The following is a 27,628-nucleotide window of genomic DNA, read 5'->3' as shown; positions in this document are numbered from 1 at the left end:
GGGATGAAGCAGGAGGCGTATTTTAAAGTTTTGGAATTCCGATTTGCATAGAATTTGCACGAATCGTAATTTCGTTATTTGGTAGAGATGTGTGTGAAAGGTATTCCAACCTTTAAAATACGTCTCTGGAACAACTAGGTATTTTGTACTCGTAATCACATAAATTCGTGTTTACCTAAACCAAATCAGCCCGGTTGTCCGTGGTAACTATTATATTACTTTAAATCAAATCTAAACACTCTCCCAGACTATAATTTGGTTTTCATAACATAATTAAATAAAATATAACTTAGGTTAACACTTAGTTTTATTAAAAAATAAATACTTAGATAGGTACAGGTAGGTAGGATATAGGTGCTTATGTGACTTATGTAAGGGTAAGGAGTGGATTCCTTTTACTGAATATCAGTAAAAAATACCTTTACTCAGGTTCGAGATTCCAGTACATAGATACTTAAATCAGGTAAAAAGCCGATAAAAGATGAAGCAGCGCTATCGTTTGAGCCTTACAATATCAATAGTTACCCGCAAATACTTCACGTGCCGTCCCTAGAGTCCTTTAAGTCCATTGCGGCTATTCCCTTTTATCCCGTTTCTTAGAATTCCAATTATTCATTATGAACCACATCCCTCAGCCTTCTGAAGACAAAGCGGTGATCTCAATAGTACCAGTCTGGGACTACATAAAACCATAACTCTATTGTAAGTGCGGTATCGGTAATAAAATAATAAGTCACTGGTGTGCCGGCCGACTGCCGATTATAAAAGAAAAGAAATTAGTATGTATTACAGTTGGCTCTATATGGGTCATTCCACAAAAATATGTCAACTCTTAGTCCGCGCCACATTTCACATGAAATATTTGTTAATATTTTATTCCAAAATTGTTAAATAACAGCTCGCAATGTGCTTTATTCATCACCCATTTATATTTTTTGAAACTATTTTTAAAACATCTTAAATTCCTTTTGAATGACCCAAAACGTCATTCCCTAGGCATGTCCGTACTCCAAAAGTTTGTGTTTTGGGACCCACATTTATAAAAACATCAACTTTATCCTTTGTTTTAATTAACGAATAATCTATTTAAATGTATATTACACCAAATTCTATTAATATTTTGCGGTTTCAATAAACAATAATTTGATTTTCTTTAGTTGAAAAAGAGTCTACAGTTTTTAGCGTCATTCCCTCGCCACGCACTGATTTTATAATTTTGCGCTTTAATATGTAATTAGAGTGAATGATATTTAGTTGAGTTTAAAGTACGATACGAAGTTATCCTCAGACCATACTGGCTTTGCGGTAGCCGTTTTTTGAATTAGTGCAAACGTGCCAGTTGTTACCGAAACATGTGTTATTCCAGTCACTTCGTCAGTCCCTAGTTGAGTAGCTTTATTGATTATAATAGGAAATTGTATATAATTTAATAGTATTTACGTGTGGTTTTTTGGCTATTTTCGGCACATCGTATTAAGCACCTTATAATATAAAGTTAATCTGCATTTGTGTTAAGTTTTACTCCAAATCGTCAGTCCCTAGAGCGTCAGGCCCTAGCTTTAAACGGCACTTGGGACTAAATTACTAGTTAGGGAATGATGTTTTTTATATAGTGATAATAACAAAACAACTACATTTTGTGTACTAACTTATTCTATAAATGTTAAGGTTAAAAGTTTTATACTTTATTAGAAGTCATATAGGAGTAATGTAGTATGAAAAAATTTAAAATTATAATTTCTCCTAAAATAAAGCATAAAGTGACTGGCCCTTTTAGACATAACATAATTAATTAATAAACAATAATTTACACTAATAAAGTATTCAAAAGCATCTTAAAAAAGTTACGGACAAAATGACGTCGAAAATATACAGATTTTTATGGAATGACCCATATAATTTAAAGGAAAACTTAGTTACGACTTTACACATGGGTTATAACACATAACTTATGGGTTCTACCAGTTCTACTAACTATTAATTTCCTTCAAAAATCAATATCAAAGGATGTAATCACAAAATTCTTGTATCTTTGTGAGGAACGAGATAAAATTTAATATTGATTCATAATTGGTTACCCTTTTATTTTGTCTAATATTAATGCAATATTAATACCTCGGTTACCTAATAACTATACCATTAGGTATTATCCATCGAAACTTTACATTTCATAAAATATGTAATTTCGTGCCAACTTTGATCAGAAAACAAACTGTTGTAGTGTCGAATTAATGATCAGCAAATTTCTTGTTTACAGTACCCGCTTACTGTTTGTGCTTTGTGGTATTGTGTAACTTTCATTTCTATATCTTTTAAGTTATGTGTATTGTGGCATAATAACAGCTTAATAAGCTGTTTGACTGTTACAAGTTGATGTAATATTACACTTCAAACTTTTTAAATGTTAAGTAAGGCGCACGTATCAACGTAAAGTCCTACTTACTCGTACATAGCGTTAACCTTAAGTCAGTTTTTTTCATAAGGTGTGCGACTGCGTACAAAACAATTTGAAAGTAATATTAAAGATAAACTTCCTTTGGATTAGGTACAAAACTTAGAATTTCTTAGAAGAAATATACAACAACGAAACACCTGGCTTATTACATCAAGTAACGATGCTGGTTCGGGAAAGTCACAAAGAAATAAAAGCTAAAGAAATATTTTTGATTAAATAATATCTGCCGCAAAACAAACCCAACAAGGGATTTAACAGAATTACGCCAAAATAGGTTTCCTTTGGGACGTGGGAGACCAAGCAATTCTTTTGTGGCAGTTGCCCTTTTAAACAAAAATCATCTAATTACAAAAATTATGCGTACACGACTTGAAGACGGTTGAACGAGAGGTAGGATAGTCCCGTACATGACTTGAAAACAAAACGTTGGTAGGGAATGTTTTAAAGCCTTTTTCTCTAATGTACTCGTAGTATTCTGTCCTGTAAATCAACGGACAAGAAAATATTAATAAAAGATTATAGTTGACTCAAGAGTTTGGAAGTTGAATTGAATTTTCGATAGGTTGTTCTTGAACGACTATCATTGAGATACAGGATGTCAAGTTCATTCTATAGTAGGTAGGTAAATCAATTTCACATGTAAAAAAAAAAGTCAAGGATTTTGGCGCCAAAAAAGTTGCTTATCTCATCCATCGCTCATTGCCCTGGCCCAGACGTGGAACTTCCTGCCTCCGCGCCACAATACACATGATAGATTGGGAAATAACATTATCTGTACATACACATGTCCCCTGTCAAAAGTTGCACGATACCTACCTAGCGAATAATCGTCCTACTCGATCAGAATTTTTTGGTGCCGTTATTCATAAGAGGATTTAGTGAAGTGAAACGTATAAACGAAATGGGATCCTTATGAATCCGTGGATCACTTTATTGATGACCCAATTACCTTAAATCTTTGGGAGCTTCAAATACGTTCTCGGTTTGATCCAATCTTATTTTAAACATGAACATGTGTCTTTAAACATCGTTACATTTTGTGAATTGTGAATTCTATAACAGTCAGATAAACGTACTCGAAGTTCAAAGAATAGGGATAAAAATAAGTGTAAAAATATTTTTCAAAAAATAGGAGTTTTTTTTTTTACTTCTTAACGAGTATTTGAACTTCTTGTTTGTTGTGAATAAATTTATTGACCTAACGGAACGAATTCAATTATGTTCATTCCGGGTGGTGAAAAATAGAATTATATTTTATTGTTTTCGATAAAATGTCACATCGAAAGATTCATCATAATGTAGCGAAGCGTTTTGGTGGATTCTGTTTGATTTTATTGCGTCTTCGCTGAGTGTCAGCACGTAACTCATATGGGTAGGTAGCGGAATTTGTAAAGCGGCGATTTTTGTATGGGAGCGTTACTCTGGTGCGCTGCATACGAATTCGGTAAGTGCCGTGGGCGCTATCTTCAGAGGAAGGGTGTTAACACGAAATATCGCAGCCCCTACACGTGCTTATCGCACCCTGCCCATATAGAAAGACCCTTTCAAGCGTTCCGGCCCTATACATTCCAACTGTATTGAAATTTATGAGTGTCCTCTCAGTGTTTAGCCGACATCGATGACGAGCCGCTGACAAATGTTACGAGATATGGGTCATAAATTGAACACTCGGCCGATTTTCTTGTATCGTAAGGATTTTAGGATCTCACTGGATCGTGTTTTTAGAGCTCTTTGACTTTTATAGGTCCATATAAATGCTTCTGTTTGCTTATAAACAGCCACGAACAGATACGTGTATTAGTGTTATATTTAAAATCGCCATGTAAGCATCTTGTTCATGACATACTGTCTTTAAGTGGTGGTTGACATTGCCGTCCGTGGTCACTGGTCGATAGTTGGCAGCGCGTCAAGCGGGCGCCCTTGTGGTCGCAACCGTGACATGGACACGACGTGCCGTTTGGTGGCTCATAAGCAGGTCATTGGTGGCTTGTTTTGTTTTGATTGGTGTCATCATATTCACATATAAATACTCAGGTTTATAGATACTATGGCCTTAACTAGGCAAATCTTGTACCCAGCAAAATTAACTAATCAATTTATATCTATTCCATTCATTAAATTCAAGAAGTGAGAAAAAAATTCTTAAATTAATTGTGATGAAGATTTCAAGTTTCTGTAACAAATCCCTACTGTTAATTTCTAATCAAAGTAATTTAAGTTTTAATCTAGACCGTCTCACCGTGACATGTCTCAGATAGCAAGGTAATGTTAAAGTAACTTTGAACTTTAATACCTCGTGCACTATGCTGTGTATTTTCTGCGAGCAGCCTTCAATAACCACGGCATCTAACAAAGACGTGATATGACGATGCACTTTACATTCTCAAAGTGTCTCTTGAGTGAGTTGCCGCTTCCTCACACCTGAAAGCATACTTGCAAACGTTTAAAGGAAATAAGGACACACATTACCTTTAGCAGACACCAAAATAACACGCACATCTACAAGAAAACCATTTTCTCGACAGATTTTACGTAAAAAAGCACGAGTACTCGGACTGATCCGCCCCTAGAGAGCAGACCGAAAACTCACGTCTTTGAGACTCATTTGCTTTTTGTTTATAGGCCCTTGCATATGCAACCAGACACCTTAATTTGTCGTTTCGCTCTCAACCGCCATGCTCAAATATTCACAGATGGACATTGGACAGTGTAAGCGTGTTTATGGACAAAGAATGCACATTCTCTCTGTTTCCGGCAGATATGAAGAAAAGGATGTAAAAATTCGCAATGATCTACGCAAGCTCGTTCAATTAATTCGAATATCATATTAATATGAATCATCAAGTCAACCTTTCAGCTCCACACTGAGTACAAGTTTCTCACATGCATGCGCTTGGATTATGGTAGGAAATAAGACTATTAGCGCGCTAGATGCGATGGACATAATGTCACATCCGCATTTACGTGAACAACCTGTGTCACACAAAGAAAAGCTCTATTTAACCTAAGCAGTTTTAATTTTGAAATGAAAATAAAAAGGTTCCCAAATGTTTAACGATAATTATGTACCTAAGTAAGTAGTTATAATGTAAAGAAATTTTATTCAAGCGGTGTTTTTAAAATACAATACAACGTAACACTTCGTCATAAAATCGTCCTGCAGTAGATAATAATTAATAACATGCTAACAGCTAAAATACACGCACAAGCATTTCAACCATTTGTTAAATGATGTCTACTGCTCACTGGTTTAATTATTTTTTTTTTATTTATTTAAAACTTATATGCACATAGAACGGTGTACATAAGGCGGACTTAATGCCTTTCGGCATTAATTAACCGCATCACTTATACCAATTACGAATTGCGCAGTTTGCAGCCGGTTGCATGTAAATCAGACCATCGCCCATGATTACCAATCCCGCTAATGATATTTGCGATACAAGGTTCCGTAAATTCGTTACAATTTCTATTGGAGAGCTCGTTTTTGTTGTTAGTTTATTTCCGAAACGACCAATAGAAGACACTTTTTTTTTAAACCCCCGAATCTTAGCTCTACTGTAAGATATCTTCAAAATACATTTCGGAACTACTCACCTTATTAGCCACTTAATTACGCTTTACCAATTTAAGCCAATGTAAAGAATTAAATTGCAATAGAAAGAAGTCATTATGAAGAAGTGTCTTGTGCAATACTTTCAGCATTATTCTGAAATAAAAAAAATACAAAACCTTGTAAATGCCGGTTAAGATTTAAAACTTTGTTCCATAATTCATGGGCTATGAATGAGACAGGCTCGAGGGTTCAACCCATATTTGCAATTCAACTGTGCAATTATATCTCTGAGCGAATCAACGGTGCTTGCAGTATTTTATTCTTATCGTTTCCCTTTAACTTTTTTTCTATCAACAGCCCCCATTCCAATTATTTCATAAAATCATGAACTAATCGCTTAGCATCTGTAATACCATGTTTTATCGTCATTTACTAACTTTTAGGTAAAAAAAAATACGGGGACGAATCCATATACCTACCCTTTGTATAAATTCCTATTCATATTTCTGAGAGACCTGATTCTTTAATACCTTAAGAGGATGGAATAAAGGATTACAGGAGGATCTTAAAAAATCCTACCTTTAGTAGCAGCGTGTTTAACTGGGGTATTCTAATATTATTTTGGCCGTCCTGTCCCACAGACGCGCCCCGCTTTATGGTTAGCACCGGGTCCTAGTCCCGTCTGGGACGGTTCTGTCCCACAGGAATTTACCCTTTTCTTCGCCTGATCGAAATTCCTTCTCTGCTCTCTTTTGTGGTTGCAGAATATCCTAATTATGACTTCACGAATCTAAAAATAAAATTCACATATATTCTTTTCGTCGCTTTAAATAGGGTTTGGATTTTCTTTACTAAAACCTATTTTAAAGATTTTCTGTCATAGAAGTGCCACAGGAGTTATCATTCTGACAATTTGTCAAAATCATCACGCGGGCCTGTAGGTAATTCACAGGCCCATTTATTTTATTTTTGCTGTATCAATATAAATACATGTTTTATGAATATCCGACAATTCAATATGCCTAAATAAAACCTCTCAATATGTCTACACATGGATAAAAAATAATACGCACAGAAGACGATCTACAGGAACATGATGATGAAAGATTAAACTAACCAACAATAAACCTCCACGACAATCATGCACCTGCCTCGTAAATGCATAGCAAGTGAAAATGAAATTCTGCAGACCGAAATATCTTCTAGCACTGGGTCACTCGCTGGAAGAAATAACCAGCCAAGCAGCAGTGACCAAGTTCTTTATGTCCGCAGCGGATTTCTACTTGGCGGTGCTCAGCAACTGCCTCCTTGTTCTTGGATATGCCTTAGGCAAGATTTACTGTGATGAAATCGAGCCGTGCTTTACTGGAACTATTTTAGTGATACTCGGCCACTCCCTAGGATTACTCTCGGACGCATTTACTGTGCTGGAAGATGTGCTCTACGTTAAACAGTATAAGCGTGACTTCAGCGTGAATAGATATTTTGTGATTGCGAATATCCTGACCATAATCGGAGAATATCAGGAGCTGAAGTCGTCGCTCCGTGGAACATGACATGATCAAAAACCAATGCTGGATCTGGTGAAATTTCTGGAGGTATACTTGCCGTATGTCGGTCACTTTATTATGGCTATGGGGTATATTCTGGAGCAAATCGAGAGCGTTCAGCCTCCTGTTCCCAGCGCGGTGGTGCTGGTGGGGCACCTTTGCGTCTTGTCTGACCCTCGCACTCTCTCCCCCGAACAACCAAGTGTTCAAGTCATCAACCTAATCTTCCTAATTAGCAACATTCTAGTTTTCCTATACGACTTCATAGTTGCATTGGAATACGATGTACCCCTTATAAACGAACTAGACCAATATATGGGGTGATCATTATATTTTAATTATGTGACGTATAACTTTTTGTGGAAAAATGTATAAAATGGGTTTAAAACTGGTGATATTTCATATGTGTTTGTATGAAAGTAAAATAAAGATAACCCGAATTTTATACTGTTTTGTTGTTTCTTTTGCTCACTGTGCCAATATTCTCAAGTGACTAACCATATTTTAGATAAAATAAAATTAAAAGATAGGTTGTTCACAAGGGACCCGAATGAATAATAAAATAATGAATAAACCCTTGCTTCAGTTATAATTAATGAGCAAGGGTTTTACCCATAAGACAATTTTAATGGCTACGTGATAATGTTAGCACAAGCAAATTAAAAGTCTCCAAGCGGGTGTAGAACCGGGTTTCAGGGTGAATAAAAAATGAACTGTTCCTTACCCTCTCAACCTCAGCGTTGATTAATATGGATCGTTAAAGAAATTGTTTTACAAAGACAAACACCCGATGCCAACAACGTGTAAAATGTTTACTAATTAAAAATTAATACACGAGTGAAACTTTTACTTAATAAGTACAGACAATAAAAGACCTAAGCGAAAACAAGTGTCCTTGAACTAATTGTAACTAAATTCTGATTTTAACATGGAACAAAATCTAATTAAATTACGTAAATAAATTCCTGTCTTCAAACTTGCTACCTCACTTGTTACGTAGTTTCAGTAATTATTATTCTCCATTTCCTCGAACACTTAAAACCTAGCTAAAATTGGACACACGACCAAAGGTCACATGCCAAAAAATGAATAAATACTAAAACAAGGAGAACGAGCGTTACAATATCAAAAGTGCGATCGCGCCTGAGTTGACAATTTGGCGCATTTTGTAACAAGCGAGGAGTGCTCTCAGGACCCTTCGGCGCCGATGAGGCCCGCTGACCGGCTTTGTCCTCCCACAAAGAAGTTGCTGAAGGTCACTTGATAAGGAACTTCGTTACCCGACGGGTCTTATTAGACGTGGCGTCCACGTCATTGTCGGCACTTGAACGAAAATAGTCGCAAAGGGTCGATCGATTCATGAAATCTTTTTCTTGTTTCATTCATGATTTTACGCCAAAATTATATACAATCTACGAATAATCGAACTGTCATTTTGTAACTAATTACGCTCCTTCGCATAAAGTGAACGGATCATCTGCTCGTTTTCTCAATTAAGCCGTTAAAAAAATAAAGAACCGGATTATCTATCGACGATAATCCGGTATCGAGGAATCGGGCCAGTGATTTAATGAAGATGGCTCGATAAAGGCTTCTCGATGTTTACAAAGGTTTAAGGGGTAGGAACATTCTATTGTCAATAACTCAAGGAATTATTAACCTCTACTTATTATGAACCGAGTCAATAGTTGCCGCCGCCGAAGATGTAATTATTAAAGTTGTTTCTGCCCATCTTAAATGAGATGATTGATGAGTTTTGGGACATTAACCCTATAAGAAAGAAAATTATCTTTGCTTATATTATAAGCACGTTTATTGATTCATTGAATGAAGAAAGTTCTATAAATGCGTGTTTATTGAAGTGCCTAACCGAAAACATAAATCATCTTGGGCAATTAATACCAATACTTATTGAGCGTTTCTGGTTGAATGAGGGATTCAGGAAAAGGCTTTCATCACATTACCGCGGGAGCAAATTAATGGTAGCCGTAAATAGATGGTGCAAACCACCCCCAATGAATCACAACGCCTTCGCACCGCGCTTTGGGAGTTCTGTAAGAAGTGGCATGTGCTGCTGCTAATGTTTTTCCGTATTAGAGACCATTTGTTCAGTTTGGTGTAAAAATGGACAGACTACAATAGAAATTATAGGTACCCTGGAGAAAGTAACGTATCTTAAGTTTTACTTCTCGTCTTGCAAAAAGCATTACGTTTATATTTAAAAAATAGTGAGATTACGTAGATACCCAGACCCACCAATGAAATTTTACCTAACTATGAATGTATAGTGCATTTGTATCATCATATTTTACGTCTTAAATCTTAAATGTGAATAACCTGAATGAAAATGTACCTACAATATCACCAAGGCAAGTAAATAATCTGTTTATTCGTGTTGTGAAGGATGAATCAAACGCCATGAAGCAATATTTCCCACAGGAGATATCGCTTTTTCACGCGACGGCGGACGATATGTTACATATCTATTCGCTTACACTCTAGCATTACTTACATTTAGCAACCCTTGTCACACTCAAGTGTGCTTAAGTACAACGTACCTAAACACATTTCAGCGATCCGTTAATGTATTGTGTTTTGCGATGCAATAAGAAAATCGTATGTAATTTTTAAGAAATGTTTCGAAGCTTGAGATGAATTCTAATGCTTCTAAAAATAGATTTATGAAATTTTGTGACTCGAGGAAAGTAAATTAGAATCTCGTTCAAGGTGAATCTGACACGTGAAAGCTCTGCGTACCGTCTGCGCGTGGCGTTAGTTGAAAATTAGTTTGTCGCCAGCTAATTCGTCCGGATAATGGCTTCAGAGAATCTTGTTCATTTACTCACTAACGGAATAACGTTATCTCCTTGCAAGTTCCTACGTGATAAAGACCGAAAATGCGCCACGTCACAGTTTCAGGATCATAAAAACGGAATAAAATGTAACGGTGTTTCGTATGCCTACATTTCTTTATTGACTTGCTTATCTAAATAGTTTGCTATGTTTAATTTGGCTATGTTTAACCTTACAACATACCACTAAGGTATCTTAACTAGAATTGTTACCGCTCTTCTAATTTTTTGCCCATAAAAACTAGTTCTGTAGCGCTTTTTCAATATTCAAAAGCGCCTGCAAATATTGTCTGCAAATAATTTTGATCAATATCAAATCTAAGTAGGTTCCACATGACCAAATTTGACAATAAACCGTATAGAGGGGTCAGAAAATACAAAGAAAATATTTTATCGACAACAGGTCACGGGTCTGAAAGGCCGGGACACGTCCCCTGTTACAATCGGGCGCCGAAGACGCTGCGATCATTACTCCATTAGGGTAGATGCGTATCACTACACGCAAGAGAGGTTGAACTCTACCGACTTTATACTCACACATATGTTTTTCTATTGAAACTTAAATAAATTATTTATTCATCTCTGTAAATATCTACGTATGGCTACAGCCAGATTTATGAGCTAGTTTTGAACTATTTTGTACAATATTTATGAGAGAGATAATATTATTGATTCCATGGTTTAATAGTAAATAAGATTGATTCCCAGAATCTTGGAAGTATATTTATTTTCCCATAATTAAATATGTTTACCCGTTAACTAGGCGCCAAAGTAGGTACAAACTCTGTTTGATGTAGGACTAATTTGTGTTTGGAGTAATTAGCAATTACTCACACATTTTAATGATAGAGTGATTTCGCATATGATTTGTAATTTTAATAAATATCGATATATAATGTAAACACAAGTACCTACCTTAAAATGAATAAGTAATTCAATATCAATAAATTGAATACTGTACCTGTACTGTGTATCTACATAATACAGCTGTGGTTTTAAATTCTTATAAAATATTATAAATTAAAAGTAGAGACAAATTATTCTATTTTAATCTTATTTATCTTTACAAAACAATGTAATAAGTGCTAATTTATCCACTCTATTGCTTACGAATCCTTTCGGAAGGTTCTAACCGTAAAACGTGGGGTCGCGCGTCAGTAACTAAGAGTTAGGACGACGTGTGGTCGCCATTCGAAAAAACAAAAAACTGTCCAATAGAAGAAGAACTCGCATTAGCCGCTCCCGACTCTAGCTGAGGTGGATTACAGATAATTTTGTTTGAAAACTAGTGACACACGTGCTCATTACAGTAGCGTAATAAGTAAACAAATATCTGCAATTTATCTACAATACTACTTCGACTTCCATAAGTAAATCTAATAGTGTCTTTAGTTCATTGGATTCAATTAATGTTTTAATTAAAATATTCAATAAACACATAGGTATTTATTGAATATATCTCAGGCAAAAGGAGATGGGACGAATTTACATAATAGTATATCTTGTTCTAAACTCCTTGTTATTATGTAAGTCACGACCCAGATCAGAGAGATATCTCGCAATCAAATCACTTCACACAGAGAAGGCGCAATCATCGGATGTCAGATTGCAATTAGAGCGGCATACATCGAGCATCGAGGAGTTTTCCACTTTGATTGAGAGCGTCAAATTGTCGACAAGTTCCCGGCCGGACGTATCGTTGAAAATTCGACCTTTTCCGATATCAAAATTCAGCTGTCGAAATCTCAAAGCGACGTAGGAAATTAGACACCTTCCCCTAGAAACGGCCACGACGGGTGCCCTGATTACCCCGGATTAGCGTAGAACGTGTTCTCGCCCGTTGGGAGCATCCACAAACGTCGGAAATGAAACCAATTACGGCCTCACTGAAACATTAGTCCAAATATTGGAATTTAAATCGTCCCGGATCTGTAAGCCTCTTAAATAAACGTTCGGGTCTGGCCTGCGATGAATAAAAATGACGTATTCAGAAACATAGCGCTATTTGGGAACCCTTTTTATCATAAACTGAAAACAAAAACGGCTGTATCGGCAATGTGCCAAGGTGTAATAGCTATTCCAACGGGGAGTATCTTCTAGGTGTGGAATCGAAATTTCTTATTATTCGAATAACAATGACGATTTTGTAAGCTCGCTTAAGGCTGCCAAGTCGTTTTATCGCTTCAATAAGCGATCGAATCATGCAAAATTATTTCCAATAAAGCTTACGCTATCTTTTTTTCTTAATCACTACTTGGTAAAATATTTTTTAGATATTGAGAAAAACATTTGATGTTATCGCATACTGTAAATCCACAACAGTGCCCAATTTAATGCCTTTTAACGTTTCACAGCGTCTTAGAAGCCGACGCGAAAGGAGCAATCTACTTGACGACTAAAAATGGAACATTTCCAATAACGCTGACATCCTTGAAGTCCCGCGACGGCACTATAGCGGAAGGCACTCCGAAGATTTTATCCGCGGCCACTAAAAACGTTTCCCGCGACGACAGCGACGACTACTGGGACACCAGTTCGCAGGAACTCTTGCTCTCGAATTATATTAACGACACGTACGACTCGATAACTAACGATGCTTGGAGGAGGAACGCGAAGAGGAGCATCAACGACGCGGTGTCCAAAAACATTACTCTGGTTCTAGAGAATCTGCTGAAGAATTACGAGAACTCTCAGCTGCCGACGCATGGAAAAGGTATTAGATTAATTTACATACTTTTAAATTAATTCATTATGAAATGTATTTTGTGGAAGTTCATAATTTTTGTAGCAATTACTATCCTTCTATGGTAAATCACGCTTTTTCATTTTCACACCCTGAATATTGTTTTAGTATAAGTACTTACTACATACATCATACTAGCAGCTATAGGGTATTTCTCCGGAGGCAAAATTTTCTATGTCTTTGGGTATAGTTCTGTAACCAACTAACAAAATGGCATGCAATATTTTTTTTAGTATAGCTTAGGTTTATCCCTATCTGGCGCAAATTACATTTTTGAAATAATTGCTGTCTTTTTACAAAATAAAAATATTTGAAGTGTGATTCTCTGATTCATATGGTGTGTCCGTAAGCCATTTTCCGGAACAAAATGGTTGATGTAGCATTTTCCTTTTGATATATCAATATAAATTAAAATTATTTCGAAAGCTAATGAGTTGTCCTTCTAGAAAAAAAAAGTGTCATAATTTTAATTAAGTTAGTGTGTTCGCAAAAAAATAAATAAGCAGTGTCCGGCGTAAAATACTGATTCATATGGCGTGAGCTGTTCTTGACCATAACTGGTCAGGTTTTAATCATGAGAGTCTGGTTTCTGGCGTGAAGGCAAGCCCATCTTGCAACGGATGAGCTAGAAGGCAGACGTGAAGCTGGTTGGCTTAGAACCCGGTGTGACGAAGGCAAATACTTGATTCATCTGTGCTTGGTTCAGGTGGCATGCTGATTACAATGCCTACTTTATAAAATTACATTATTGCATTAAAAATCTAATCTGTCTTTCTTGTGATGCTTTTGGGTTATAGATTCATGTAGAAAAATGACAGCACTGTAGTCTGTATGTATGACGAGTTTTGCTCGATTTTAGGCAAAAAACTGATTTATCTGTGCGTGATTCATATGGTCAGGGCCCTATATGAATCATAAAATGAATTAGTTTTTGGTCTATCAAGCACCAAAAAAGGGTTTTTTAGCTAAGAATGACATCCCAGACTGCATCTCACTTAAGACCAGGTGCAATTGCGGTCTTGTTATGAATAAAAAAAAAACATTATCATTTTTATGCTAAGAAAAGAATAATTTATGTGTTTAAACAGTAAATAAGTAATATATCCGTTAAGCTAGCAACCATAACACAAGCATATTTGTTGCTTATTTTGTGGCTAAATGGCGCTGTATAAAATTGCCCAACAATTTATTTATTTTTATTATTATTTCAGCTACACTTAAGGCGTCCATAGCACATAATAATATACTGCTGAGCATAGGCCTCCAATGATTTCGAAATTAACTGATTGCCATTGCCACAACCTCTATAAGCTCATCTCACCTTCTTCACCTTGTAGGTGGACGTCTTAACAACAATAGCTTGGATAAGTAATACAGCTCGGTAGAGTCATCTAAAATACCTTAGTGCCATAAGATGAAAGTCTACATCCAGTGTGTGTTATCAGTGATGACAAATTGTACTGAAAAGCGGCCTCTTACTGTAGGCTTACGAACCACAAAGTTGCATAGTGTACAATGGAGTGGACTATGCTTTTTTTTTATGCAATCGAATCTGAAATGAGGAGATCCGTAAACGATCTAAAGTCGCATGATGGCATAGTCCGATGTTTTAGCAAGCTGAAGTGATAATGGGCAGGACACATAGTATACAGAAATGATGGCCGATGGGATAGCACGTTTCTAGAGTGGAAGCCACGTGCCGGAAAGCTCAGTGTAGAACGTCCTCCCACAGGAAGGCGCAGGATGCAGGCCGCTACCAACCGGTCATTATGGAAATCATTGGGAGAGGCTTATGTTCAGATGAAATGATTATGATGATGACAAAATATTATGGATGTATACTAAAGTTTAAAAAAAAATGTTTTTTCACGAATTATTGTGGAATCGTTGCATTTTTTCATAACAACAGATCATTGTTTTTGTTTTAATATGATTATTTTCTTAATTTAGAGCCAATTGTACATAAAGATTATACATTTTATTTCTATTTTTGATTAATATGTAACAAATTCTGATTCATATGGGCACAAAATATTTGAACGTCGATATCTTGAAAACTACTTTACAAAAACGAGTCCCTTATCCAAATATATGTTATTGGGTGTACCTATTTTCATATGAGTCTGTGTTACAAACCTAAAATTGAATTTGAAATTTGTCCATATGAATCAGCCGAAGAATGCGATTTCGAAGAAGTGCCCTATAGCAGTTAGGTACATTTGATTGTAAATTTGTTTCGTGCAAGAGTAATCTTCGAAAATTTTTACGGTCATAAAATGAATAGACAAACCATGATAGTTAACCTTTCCCATTAGCGGCCCCAAAGACTGAATGGTCTCAAATGCACATCGCGCACTGGAAGCGTAGCGTGAAATTACTGCCTGCTCGTTGAACGGACGACCTGATAAAGGTTGTTTAGGTGCCTATTGAATGCCGGCCGGGATCGCTACCGATGGAGATCAATGGGCCTATGCTTGGCAGTAGACAATACCTATGACAATACTAAATGGAAATTATGATCATGGTAATGTGTAAATAAAATTGTTTTAGGATACCCTACCGTAGTCCAGACGAACATCTTGATAAGGAGCATGGGACCTGTGTCTGAACTAGATATGGTAAGTGCTGACTTAAATTTATATAATCTACATTTTTGATTTTCTGTTGTGTGACTCTATTATACTTACTTGTAAAATAGGGATCCAAAATACATTGACAACAGAAACATAACGCAATGTTATGCAATATATTGTGCGTCAATGTCTACTGAGTAGCTTTCCATAAGACTCTATCAATATTAAATACGATGTTTTGCTCTCAATATTAAATACGATCGAAACAACCATTTTCCTCTAATGTATTTCCTATGATGTCATTACGGATGAAAACATCTATGTTTCCCTCAGGATTACTCTATGGACTGCTACTTCAGGCAGTACTGGCGGGACACGCGCCTCTCGTTCCTCGGGCCAATCCGCTCTCTGTCGCTTTCGATTAAAATGCTCGAGCGCATCTGGCGGCCCGATACGTACTTCTACAACGGGAAGCACTCTTACGTACACACCATTACTGTTCCGAACAAGCTGCTGAGAATCAGCCAGCATGGCGACATTCTTTATTCGATGAGGTAAGATTCAGTTTTACTTTTAATGATTAAAATGTGATATGCGTCTCTAGGTGTAAGTTAATTACAGACGGCGACACATCAAGGTGTACACTGTGGCATCTTAAGAAGCTGTAATAAGGCATTATTTGCAACATCATCATCATCATCATCATCATTTCAGCCACAGGACGTCCACTGCTGAACATAGGCCTCCCCCAATGCTTTCCATGTTGATCGATTGGTAGCGGCCTGCGTCCAGCGCTTCCCTGCTACCTTTACGATGTCGTCGGTCCACCTTGTAGGTGGACGTCCCACGCTGCGTTTTCCGGTACGCGGCCTCCATTCCAGAACCTTTCTGCCCCATCGGCCGTCAGTTCTGCGTACTATGTGCCCTGCCCATTGCCACTTCAGCTTGCTAATCCGTCGGGCTATGTCAGCGACTTTGGTTCGTTTACGGATCTCCTCATTTCTGATTCGATCTCGCAAAGAAACACCAAGCATAGCCCTCTTCATAGCACGCTGTGCAACTTTGAGCTTCTGTATAAGGCCTATAGTGAGAGGCCACGTTTCCGAGCCATAAGTTATCACTGGTAACACACATTGGTTATATACTCTAGTCTTCAGGCATTGAGGTAATTTGGACGAAAAGATGTTGCGTAGTTTCCCGAACGCTGCCCAGCCGAGTTGGATTCGACGATTGACCTCCTTCTCGAAATTGGACCTACCTAGCTGGATCGTTTGTCCAAGGTAGACATACTTGTCGACAATCTCGAGAATTGAGCTCCCAACTGAAACTGGGTAGGGCGTAACATGGACATTCGACATAAGCTTCGTTTTGTCCATGTTCATCCTCAGGCCTACCTGTTGGGAAACTCGATTAAGGTCTTCGAGCATTGTGCCAAGATCTTCCAACGATTCTGCCATGACCACAATATCGTCGGCAAACCGAAGGTGAGTGATGTACTCGCCATTAATGTTTATGCCGAATCCTTTCCATTCCAGGAGTTTGAAAGCGTCTTCCAATGCAGCGGTGAACAGTTTCGGAGATATAACATCTCCCTGCCTAACGCCTCGCTGCAGTGGAATCGCCCTCGTGCTCTGCTCCTGTACTCGGACCGACATGGTGGCGTTTTTGTACAAGCACTTCAGCACCTCGATATACCGATAGTCAATACGGCACCGCTGGAGAGATTGTAATACTGCCCAAGTCTCAATCGAATCGAAGGCCTTCTCATAGTCCACGAACGCCAAGCATAGTGGCAAGTTATACTCCTCAGTCTTCTGTATAACCTGTCGCAGCGTATGGATGTGGTCTATGGTACTATAACCTTTTCGGAATCCGGCTTGTTCGGGAGGCTGGAAGTCATCGAACCTACGCGCGAGACGGTTCGTGATGACTCTCGAAAACAGTTTGTAGACATGACTCAGAAGCGAGATGGGTCTGTAATTCTTCAGCAAGGTCTTATCACCTTTCTTGAAGAAGAGCACCACCACGCTTCTGTTCCATGCCTCTGGCGTAGTTCCCTGGAGTAGGACGGAGTTAAAGAGTCTCTGAAGGACTTTCAGTATCGGTGTTCCACCCGCATTCAGAAGCTCCGATGTTATTCCGTCATCACCCGGTGCCTTGTTGTTCTTTAGCTGTTTGAGAGCCATCCTAATCTCGTATAGGCTGATGTCCGGGATATCTTCGGTATAGTGTCGAGTTAGCTTAGCTCTTGGATCTGAAGTTGAGCTATCAACGGGCTTGGTGACCGAGGTATATAGCTGTCCATAAAACCTCTCGATCTCACCTAGAACCTCGGCTTTTGTTGACGTTACACTCCCGCCCTCTGGACACGTGGTCCGACTGCTTTGTCCGACTAATCGGACCACGTGAACTTTTTTTTCCTGTTAGTTCGATTAATCGGACTACAAGGAATCGCAATTCCACTTCGTCCGACTAATCGGACTTGAAATAAATTAAGGGTGGTATGCAACAAAATCGATCCATGGAAACTATTTCTCGCGACAATTTCATATTAACTACCAATGCGATGCTCTTTGGTCATAATAATAACAAGAGCTTCCTCGTGAACGCTTGGCATGGAAAGGTTCACTATTAAATAAATTTATAATAATAAATTTAAATTAATATTGATTTGAATAAATTAATACAAATATGTAAAGGTATAAATAATTTTAATTAAAGATTGTTTCAGTCAATGTAAAACGACCTCCTTTTAGTTCAATTCAAAGTTCAACTGAATTAAACTTTCAGGAAAAAAAACCGTAGTCAACTTTCTTAAGTAATCTTTCAAGGAAGTTGAAATAAACGGATTTTTTTTTATAAAAATTTCCTAAATGAATATATTATTATTATTATAGATAGGTTATGTAGGTATTCATTTGTTTTCCACATTTTCAATAGGGATGTTTCCTGGGTAAAAAGCAAGAGTTTTAATTAGTCCGTCAGTTAGCTTATCAAAAAATACTCGACACCTATTTTTCACTTTTTAAAACTAATGAAAATGTAAAGAAAAGCGTGCCAAAGTTCTAAAGAAAAGGCCCGTGACGTCAGTGAGTGCGTAAAAGTGCTGCACTTTGTGACGTCGCGCGGAACTTCAACGCACTATAACTTTGTAATTATTTGTTTGATTGACAATTAAAAATATACGTGTCCAATATTATTTTATATTAAAATTGACGGACTAAAAAATTTTTTTTAGGAAACTAGCCCAAAAAATCAATCAAAAATATTCAATAGATTTATTATAGTTGAATTTTTAGGAAAATATATTCCGTTTATTTCAAATTTCTAGAAAAAATATGAAAACTATGGATTTTTTTCCTGAAAGTTCAACTCAGTTAAACTTTGATTTGAACTAAAAGGAATAGGTCTGTTATAGTTTTTCAATTAAGAAAATGCAATTAAAAAGTGTTGAGTTAATGAAATAATAAATGTATCTTTCTTTCTTTCAAATAGGTTGGGCGGTTAAATGTCGGACCATGTAACCTTAAGAACAGAAAGTCTTGATAGTCCGACTCCTTAATCGAACCAACAGGAAAAAAAAGTTCACGTGGTCCGATTAGTCGGACAAAGCAGTCGGACCACGTGTCCAGAGGGCAAATAACGCCAAAGGTTCATTCCAATATTATTTATTACGGTGGTAATATGCGATGTTCGAGTATTCTATCGGCGTGTCCAAAATGGAGGGTTGAAAGCCTTTATTTGCTTTTATATTGCTTTTAATGGGGATGGAGTGGTGTATGGGCTCATAACCATTTCGACCAGTTGCTTCAGGGTATGTAGATGTACCTACTCGTGTGCTAAATACACGTATAATTGTTTTGTAAGGTTTCTAATACCTAAGTTTGTCGCCATAACTACAATGTTAACAGCATTGTCGTGTTCCGGCAGTTAGAGGTAAGATCGCCAGTTCCTCCGTGGTTGAGGATTCCGGGTGAAGCTCGCTTCCACCTTCGGCCTGATCATCACTTACCATCAAGTGAAATACAGGTCAAGGGCTTCCTCGTTGTGGATTAAAAAACACTGTTCAGAGTTGTCGTGTGAGAGTGTGGCAAACATCTTCACAGACCCAGATTTATTATATTAGCAGTATTCATATTATTACTCGAAGTTTAGGTGATTATCCCTACTAAATAAGTATTACCTATTTACCATAGGATCATTGGGCTTGTACAGAACTATTTTTATACTCCCAGTTTAGCCAGGACTAACAGCTTGGCCTCGAATGAAATTAAGCCTGTGAAGGTTGAGTGGTCCTGCGGGATAGATAACTGTGTTAACGAAATATATTCCGAAGAATATGAGTAGGAGTTTGAATTATTTGTTACCGCAGGAACTGCCTGGCAAACGATAGTTTTGGTAACCAAAAGAAAATAAGGTACTTAGTTGCTAACTTGGAAAAAAACTCGGTGTTTCGGAAGATACTCATACATACTTCAGAATACTACAAGAGGTCTCTTCTCCATATTATCATTACCAAAAGAATATTTGTATATTTCAGATATCTGAATAATATTGCGATTAGAGATTTTTCTAGTTCATTGATTCAGTTCTACACTATTTTGATCCTTGCTGTTATATCAGCAAGTTACAGATACCGTAGTATCTTTTGAGGGCGATATGTTTTTCTTCGGGTCTAGGATGTATTTACCAAATAACTAGATATTATGTTGGTAAATACCTTAACTTATTTGTTTATCTTCCCCATTATCATCGCTCATGTACGTTAAAATTTGTATAAAAGGGGATTTCCTACATTTCAATAACCTGGTACGCGCGTGTAGTCAATAAATTATTCAAACTGATTGTACCTACATCGTCGTTTTATCAAGCGGTTTGGAACATGTTAACCTCCTGAACAGAAACAATATAAGTATTTATAGTATATTTTTGTCCTTGTCCCATAGCGCGTGTGTAAAACTACACGTTTTTCTATACACGTGGAACACATGAATATAATTCAAAGATGATAGCGCCCCATAAAAAGCATGTAGGTATTCCTTCCTCTCACGGCGCCTTTTTTTACGGTGTTTAGCAAGTAATTTATTGGTTTGCTTGAATATTATTTGAGTTACATGATCTTCAATGGCGTACCAAAGTATTCCTCAGTTCCGCTTGTGGATAAAGTATGCTAGAGACGATTTCGGCCATATTAGTCAGTCAAAACCATTGTCTGAAAACTTTCGGTTTGTTCACTGATGTTGGTTTTCATTTTTTAATGAACTACTTATGTGTTGAAATATACAAATGATGATAATGGGCCCCAAATCCTTCAGAGTGTTCAACCCCAGTTACTCTATTGAGGTTTATGCTTCCGCATCGATATCTTGAAGATTCAGTTCAACCTGTAACAATATAAAGCACAAAGTCTTAAACCATTTTCATCATTTCAGCCACAGGATGTCCACTGCTGAACATTCTTCTTCTTCTTCCTCGGTCCCTCACTGATGAGGATCGCGACCACAGAAAGTCTTCCTCCACAGAAGCTGTGTGGACCGCACGATGCACTGCTGAACATAGGCCTCCCCCAATGACTTCCGCGTTGCGTTTTCCAGTACGTGCCTCCATTCCAGAATCAGAATGAGGAGTTCCGTGAACAAACTAAAGTCGCTGACATAGCCCAACGGATTAGTAAGCTGAAGTGGCAATGGGTAGGGCATATAGTACGCAGAACTGACGGCCGATGGGGCAGCAAGTTTCTGGAGTGGAGGCCGCGTACCGGAAGATTCAGTTCAACCTGTAACAATATAAAGCGCAAGTCAAGTCTTAAAACTAACTTAACTATAATGTAACTGGGCAATGTACTATTATACCAGTATAGATAACAGCCATATTGCAGCTGCGGTCGTTGACCTCCTTCAGCGTGTCACTTTCACTAAAGCTAGACTTAGCCCGCGCTGCCTAGTCCGTATTCATACCCCTCTGGACACGTGGTCCGACTGCTTTGTCCGACTAATCGGACCACGTGAACTTTTTTTTCCTGTTAGTTCGATTAATCGGACTACAAGGAATCGCAATTCCACTTCGTCCGACTAATCGGACTTGAAATAAATTAAGGGTGGTATGCAACAAAATCGATCCATGGAAACTATTTCTCGCGACAATTTCATATTAACTACCAATGCGATGCTCTTTGGTCATAATAATAACAAGAGCTTCCTCGTGAACGCTTGGCATGGAAAGGTTCACTATTAAATAAATTTATAATAATAAATTTAAATTAATATTGATTTGAATAAATTAATACAAATATGTAAAGGTATAAATAATTTTAATTAAAGATTGTTTCAGTCAATGTAAAACGACCTCCTTTTAGTTCAATTCAAAGTTCAACTGAATTAAACTTTCAGGAAAAAAAACCGTAGTCAACTTTCTTAAGTAATCTTTCAAGGAAGTTGAAATAAACGGATTTTTTTTTATAAAAATTTCCTAAATGAATATATTATTATTATTATAGATAGGTTATGTAGGTATTCATTTGTTTTCCACATTTTCAATAGGGATGTTTCCTGGGTAAAAAGCAAGAGTTTTAATTAGTCCGTCAGTTAGCTTATCAAAAAATACTCGACACCTATTTTTCACTTTTTAAAACTAATGAAAATGTAAAGAAAAGCGTGCCAAAGTTCTAAAGAAAAGGCCCGTGACGTCAGTGAGTGCGTAAAAGTGCTGCACTTTGTGACGTCGCGCGGAACTTCAACGCACTATAACTTTGTAATTATTTGTTTGATTGACAATTAAAAATATACGTGTCCAATATTATTTTATATTAAAATTGACGGACTAAAAAATTTTTTTTAGGAAACTAGCCCAAAAAATCAATCAAAAATATTCAATAGATTTATTATAGTTGAATTTTTAGGAAAATATATTCCGTTTATTTCAAATTTCTAGAAAAAATATGAAAACTATGGATTTTTTTCCTGAAAGTTCAACTCAGTTAAACTTTGATTTGAACTAAAAGGAATAGGTCTGTTATAGTTTTTCAATTAAGAAAATGCAATTAAAAAGTGTTGAGTTAATGAAATAATAAATGTATCTTTCTTTCTTTCAAATAGGTTGGGCGGTTAAATGTCGGACCATGTAACCTTAAGAACAGAAAGTCTTGATAGTCCGACTCCTTAATCGAACCAACAGGAAAAAAAAGTTCACGTGGTCCGATTAGTCGGACAAAGCAGTCGGACCACGTGTCCAGAGGGACACTCCCGTCCGCCGTCGTTAGCTTCGTCAGCTGGCTTTGCCCAATAGAGTTGTCTCTTGCGAACACTTTGGAGCCTTGGTTCCGCTCTATCGCCTCTTTAATACTGTTAGTATTAAAGTTGCGAATATCATGTCGCAAGGACTTCCTTATCTGTCTATTGAGCTGCCTATATGCCGTAGCGTCAACGGAGGACTGCAGCGTCATTGCACGTCGTTCTGCCATGAGGTTGAGGGTGTGGTCGGTGAGCTTTTGCGGCTTGTCTTTACGACGAGGTCTAAAGAATTTTAGCCCAGCCGCCTGGACAGTTTCTACGAACCCGTTATTGATCTCATCCACTGACTCGCAGTTTTCCAGGCATGCAAAGCGATTTGACAACTCGAGCTGAAAGCTCTCGGGGCAGTGGATATGGGAATTGTAGGGTCGGAGCGTAGACTTCATCAGACGGGACCTTTCTAGCTTGACGTTAATATTTAGTATGCCTCTGACCATTCGGTGATCACTACCGGTGCTATTTTTGCAACTATAATAATAAAAATGTATATTTTGATGTGCTCTCGACTGAAAAAGACCTCATAATTATGATTTCACACAAGAGAAATGGAAAACATCAGACCTCATAATGGATTTAAAAATTATGTGATTTTAATACCACAACAGGAAAGCATTTTTAGCCTAGAAATGATAAAATGTGAGTTATAAACTAAAAATCACGCGCTACGATATCTTTTTAATCATAATTTGGTCGTAAAATATCTTAAAACCAAACCATCACTCATTACGTAGTATAGTTTCAAGCTCTTAACAATGTTACTGGATGAAAAACTTTGTTACAGCGGCGACAAACTTAAAAGGTATTTGTCTTATAGTTGCGCGAGACTCTCAGAACTTCGCGTTTGCTATTTTATTATTTTTCTATGACGATAATAATCTTAACTAAAGTTTTTTTCAGAGATAAAAAGTAAATGTACTTAAAATAATGTTACGTGGCTCTAAAAAATATTGGACGACGAAAGATTTCCCTTTGTGTTTTAGTTATAGAATGATATTAAAAATATGCTATATTTTCCCAAACTAGCTTGCTACTCGTATATTAATATTGCCACACATATGGAACACTTATTAACTACATGGAGACGCTACATAAGACTCTTTTTCATGGATAGTGTGTTGCAAGGACGCAGCCTGAGGCTGAACACAGAAACAAAAGAGAATCGTGTCAGGCAGCTAACTACGAGGGGACAATACATGAGAGAATGCGTGAAAAATATAACTCGATGTGTGCGGTTCCCTTTGTAAAATGCTAGAGCTCAAACTTTTATGTCGTACCTTCCTATTATACAAGTATAAAGCCCTTTCCCTCAGAGCTAATCTCCATAAATGACTATTCAGCGGTAGATGGAATCTTTTTTTATCTTTCAACAAATAAGAGGAGGAGAGATAAAGAGAGATAAACTTGAAAATATTTGATGAAATGATGAAAATCTTTAAATACATAAGTAACACAAAAGCTATTCCATGATAACTAAAAGCAAAAATAAGTAATTTAAATATGTAGAATATATTAGATTATAAAGCAATGCATGACATTAGAATAAGAATAAGAATAAGAATACATTTATTTGCTTAAAACACGGTATATACAGATGTTACACAGAAAAATGTTCAGTCATGTTTTGCTTACACGAAGCATGCAAATATTAATTTTGGGCCAAAAAACCCAGTCATGTTAAAGGTACATACATTAGTGCTAAATATTGTTACATAATCATTATATTCAAAACTCTCGGTCATTAAGGAACTCTGTGACACTATAATAGTTTTTACTTTTAAGCCATCCACGCAGTTTATTTGAAAATTGGCTAGAATTTAATGTTTTTATACTTTTTGGTATTTTATTATATATTCTAACACACATTGCTACTCAATTTCGGTTATATTTCTCAGATCTAGGTATGACTTCCAGAACAAGTCTATCTGGGTCTCTACGGGTTCGCAAATTTATATCGCAGACTCTTTTGAACAACGTAAAATGTTTCTTGACAAAAGTACATATTTCTAAAATATACAAAGACGGTAATGGTAACAAACCAAACTCTAGAAATAAGGGTCTACACGATTTGTCGGATGGTATCCCAGCTATAGCTCTAATACATTTTTTTTGCGCGATGAAGGCTCTATTAAAATCTGTACTATTTCCCCACGCTATGAGGCCGTAGCGCAGAATCGATTCAACATAGGCATGGTAAGACACTAGTGCTGTTGATATATTAGTCACTTTCCTAACTTGTTTCAATGCATATACAAACCGATTGATTCTCATACAGAGATCATCTACATGTGCCTTCCAATTAATGTCTTGGTCGATTGTTATACCTAAAAATTTTGTTTCGGATGCCTTCTTGATTGCTACATTTCCAACATTTATATTTAAATTAAAATTATATTGTAAGTGTTTGGATTGATTAAATTGTATGTAATTAGTTTTATTCAGATTAATTGTCAAATTATTGTTGTCAAGCCATTGGATAGTATTATGTAAAGTATTGTTTATGTCAATTTCGTGGTCCTTAATTGTATTATTTTTTTTGTCAGTGGTTATAATTATTGTAATGTCATCAGCAAATAGAATACATTTATGATTTGTTACGTCAGATAAATTATTTATGTATAATAAGAATAGGGTGGGTCCCAATACACTCCCTTGTGGGACTCCACTCTTGTTTTGTCTTTCGTCAGACGAGTAAAATAAAAGATCTTTATTTTTGGTTAATCCGCTAATGACTACTTTCTGTTTGCGGTTTGATAAGTATGATGCAAGCCATGTGTACGCAGGCCCCCTAATGCCAACTTCATGAATTTTGGTAAGTAGTTTCTCATGGGAGATATGGTCGAATGCTTTCGACAAATCAAGAAACAGTGCAGTAGTCAACTTATCGTCATTCACACTATTTAAAACATGATGCATTAGCGAAAAAATTGCTGTAGAAGTTGATTTCAATTTTTGAAAGCCGTACTGTTCACTGTTGATTAAATTGTATTTGGTTATGAAGTTTGTGAGTCTATCATGCATACACTTTTCAAATAATTTAGACCAAACTGAAATCAAGGTGATCGGGCGATAATTGTCAACACATTCTTTACACCCCTTTTTATGAAGTGGCTTTACGATAGATAATTTTAACACCTCTGGAAAAATTCCCGATTCAAATGAGAAGTTTACCAGATGAGTCACAACTGCTATAATTTTTTCAATGCAAGTTTTCAATATTTTTGTAGTAATTTCGTCATAGCCCACTGATTGTGTACCTTTTAAGGACATAACTATACTTTTAATTTCCTTACGTGTCATAGGTTTCAAAAATATTGAGTTACTTTGTTTATTTTTGTTATTAATTAACACATTACGTTTATTATTTATATTCGAAGTCAAATTAATGAAATGTCCATTAAATGCATTTGCAATGTCTGTAGGGTCCGTTATAATAACATTATCTATTTTTATATTGTCAATACTATTTAGATTCATGTTATTGCCTATTTCATTTTTAATTATAGTCCACGATGCTCTACATTTATTATTGCTGTTATTTATATATTTAATGTTAGCATTCTTTCTTGATTTAGTTATACATTTTTGTAGGATGTTAGAGTATATTTTGTATTTATTTTTGCTTAAATTTGATTTATATTTGTAATGTTGGTAACGTAAGTATCTTTTTCTCTTGCAACTAACTCGAAGGCCATTACTAATCCAATTATGTCTCGTTTTGTTAATATTGTTTACCTTTTTTTTAACTTTTGGAAAACATAATTTATAAAGTAGGCAAAACAATTCGTGGAATTCACTAAAAGCTTTGTTAAAGTCTGTCTCTGCATATACATTTGACCAAGAGAGACTAGCTAGACACTTTTCAAATTTACTCATATTTTCAGGACTGTAGTCTCTCACATAAATGTAATGAAAGGCCGGTTTTAATTGTTTACACTTAATGGGAAAGCTTATCATTTGTGCTGTATTATGATCCGAGAGGTGCAGAGGCAGTACTGAAGCGTTTGCTTTAACTATGTTACTTAAAATAAGATCTATACACGAAGATTTCCGTGTAGGAACATTGATATGATTTGTTAGGTTATAGTTATATAATACATCTTGAAAGTATTTGGTAATTGAATTTTGTTTTAATATGTTAATGTTAAAATCACCTACTATAATCACATTACCTTTGAACTTGTTCTTTTTAAACATTTCGAATAGTAGAGACTCTAGTCTTTTTATGAAGAGAGTCGGATCTGAAGACGGAGTTCTATAAATACATATTATGGCCGATTTTATAGAAGGAATGTCTAAACCACATATTTCAAATAGGTTCTGAGATGCATGATTTTTAAGGAATGTTAATTCTTTAAATATCAAGCCCTTTTTTACGAAGATACAAGATCCACCCCTACTTTTATTTCTGCAAAAGCTACTTGCTATCTCATAATTATTGAACTTTATATAATCCTCATGGCCAGATTTTAAGAAAGTTTCCGTGAAACAGAGTACATCTGGTTCTTCGGAACCTTCTTTTAGTTCTTCTAATGTCATTTCTATAATTTCTTGTTTAGATAAGACACTGGCAATATTTTGATGAAGAATTTTAAAATAAGTCAGTAATTTAT

At 36.4% G+C, this 27,628-nt stretch overlaps 1 protein-coding gene across 1 annotated transcript in view; it reads left to right on the top strand.

Moving 5' to 3' along the window:
• Positions 1 to 27,628, top strand: part of LOC135073330 (gamma-aminobutyric acid receptor alpha-like) — a 45,490-nt gene that overhangs the window by 7,006 nt on the left and 10,856 nt on the right. The window contains exons 2-4 of the mRNA XM_063967470.1: positions 12,768 to 13,126; positions 15,707 to 15,774; positions 16,063 to 16,283. Of these exons, the coding sequence (XP_063823540.1) occupies positions 12,768 to 13,126; positions 15,707 to 15,774; positions 16,063 to 16,283 (648 nt within the window). The remainder of the gene's footprint in view (positions 1 to 12,767; positions 13,127 to 15,706; positions 15,775 to 16,062; positions 16,284 to 27,628) is intronic.

This window comes from Ostrinia nubilalis, chromosome 7, assembly GCF_963855985.1.
Source record: "Ostrinia nubilalis chromosome 7, ilOstNubi1.1, whole genome shotgun sequence".
NCBI lineage: Eukaryota > Metazoa > Arthropoda > Insecta > Lepidoptera > Crambidae > Ostrinia > Ostrinia nubilalis.
The sequence above is the reverse complement of the archived record's forward strand: the minus strand, read 5'-3'. Positions and strand labels throughout refer to the sequence as shown.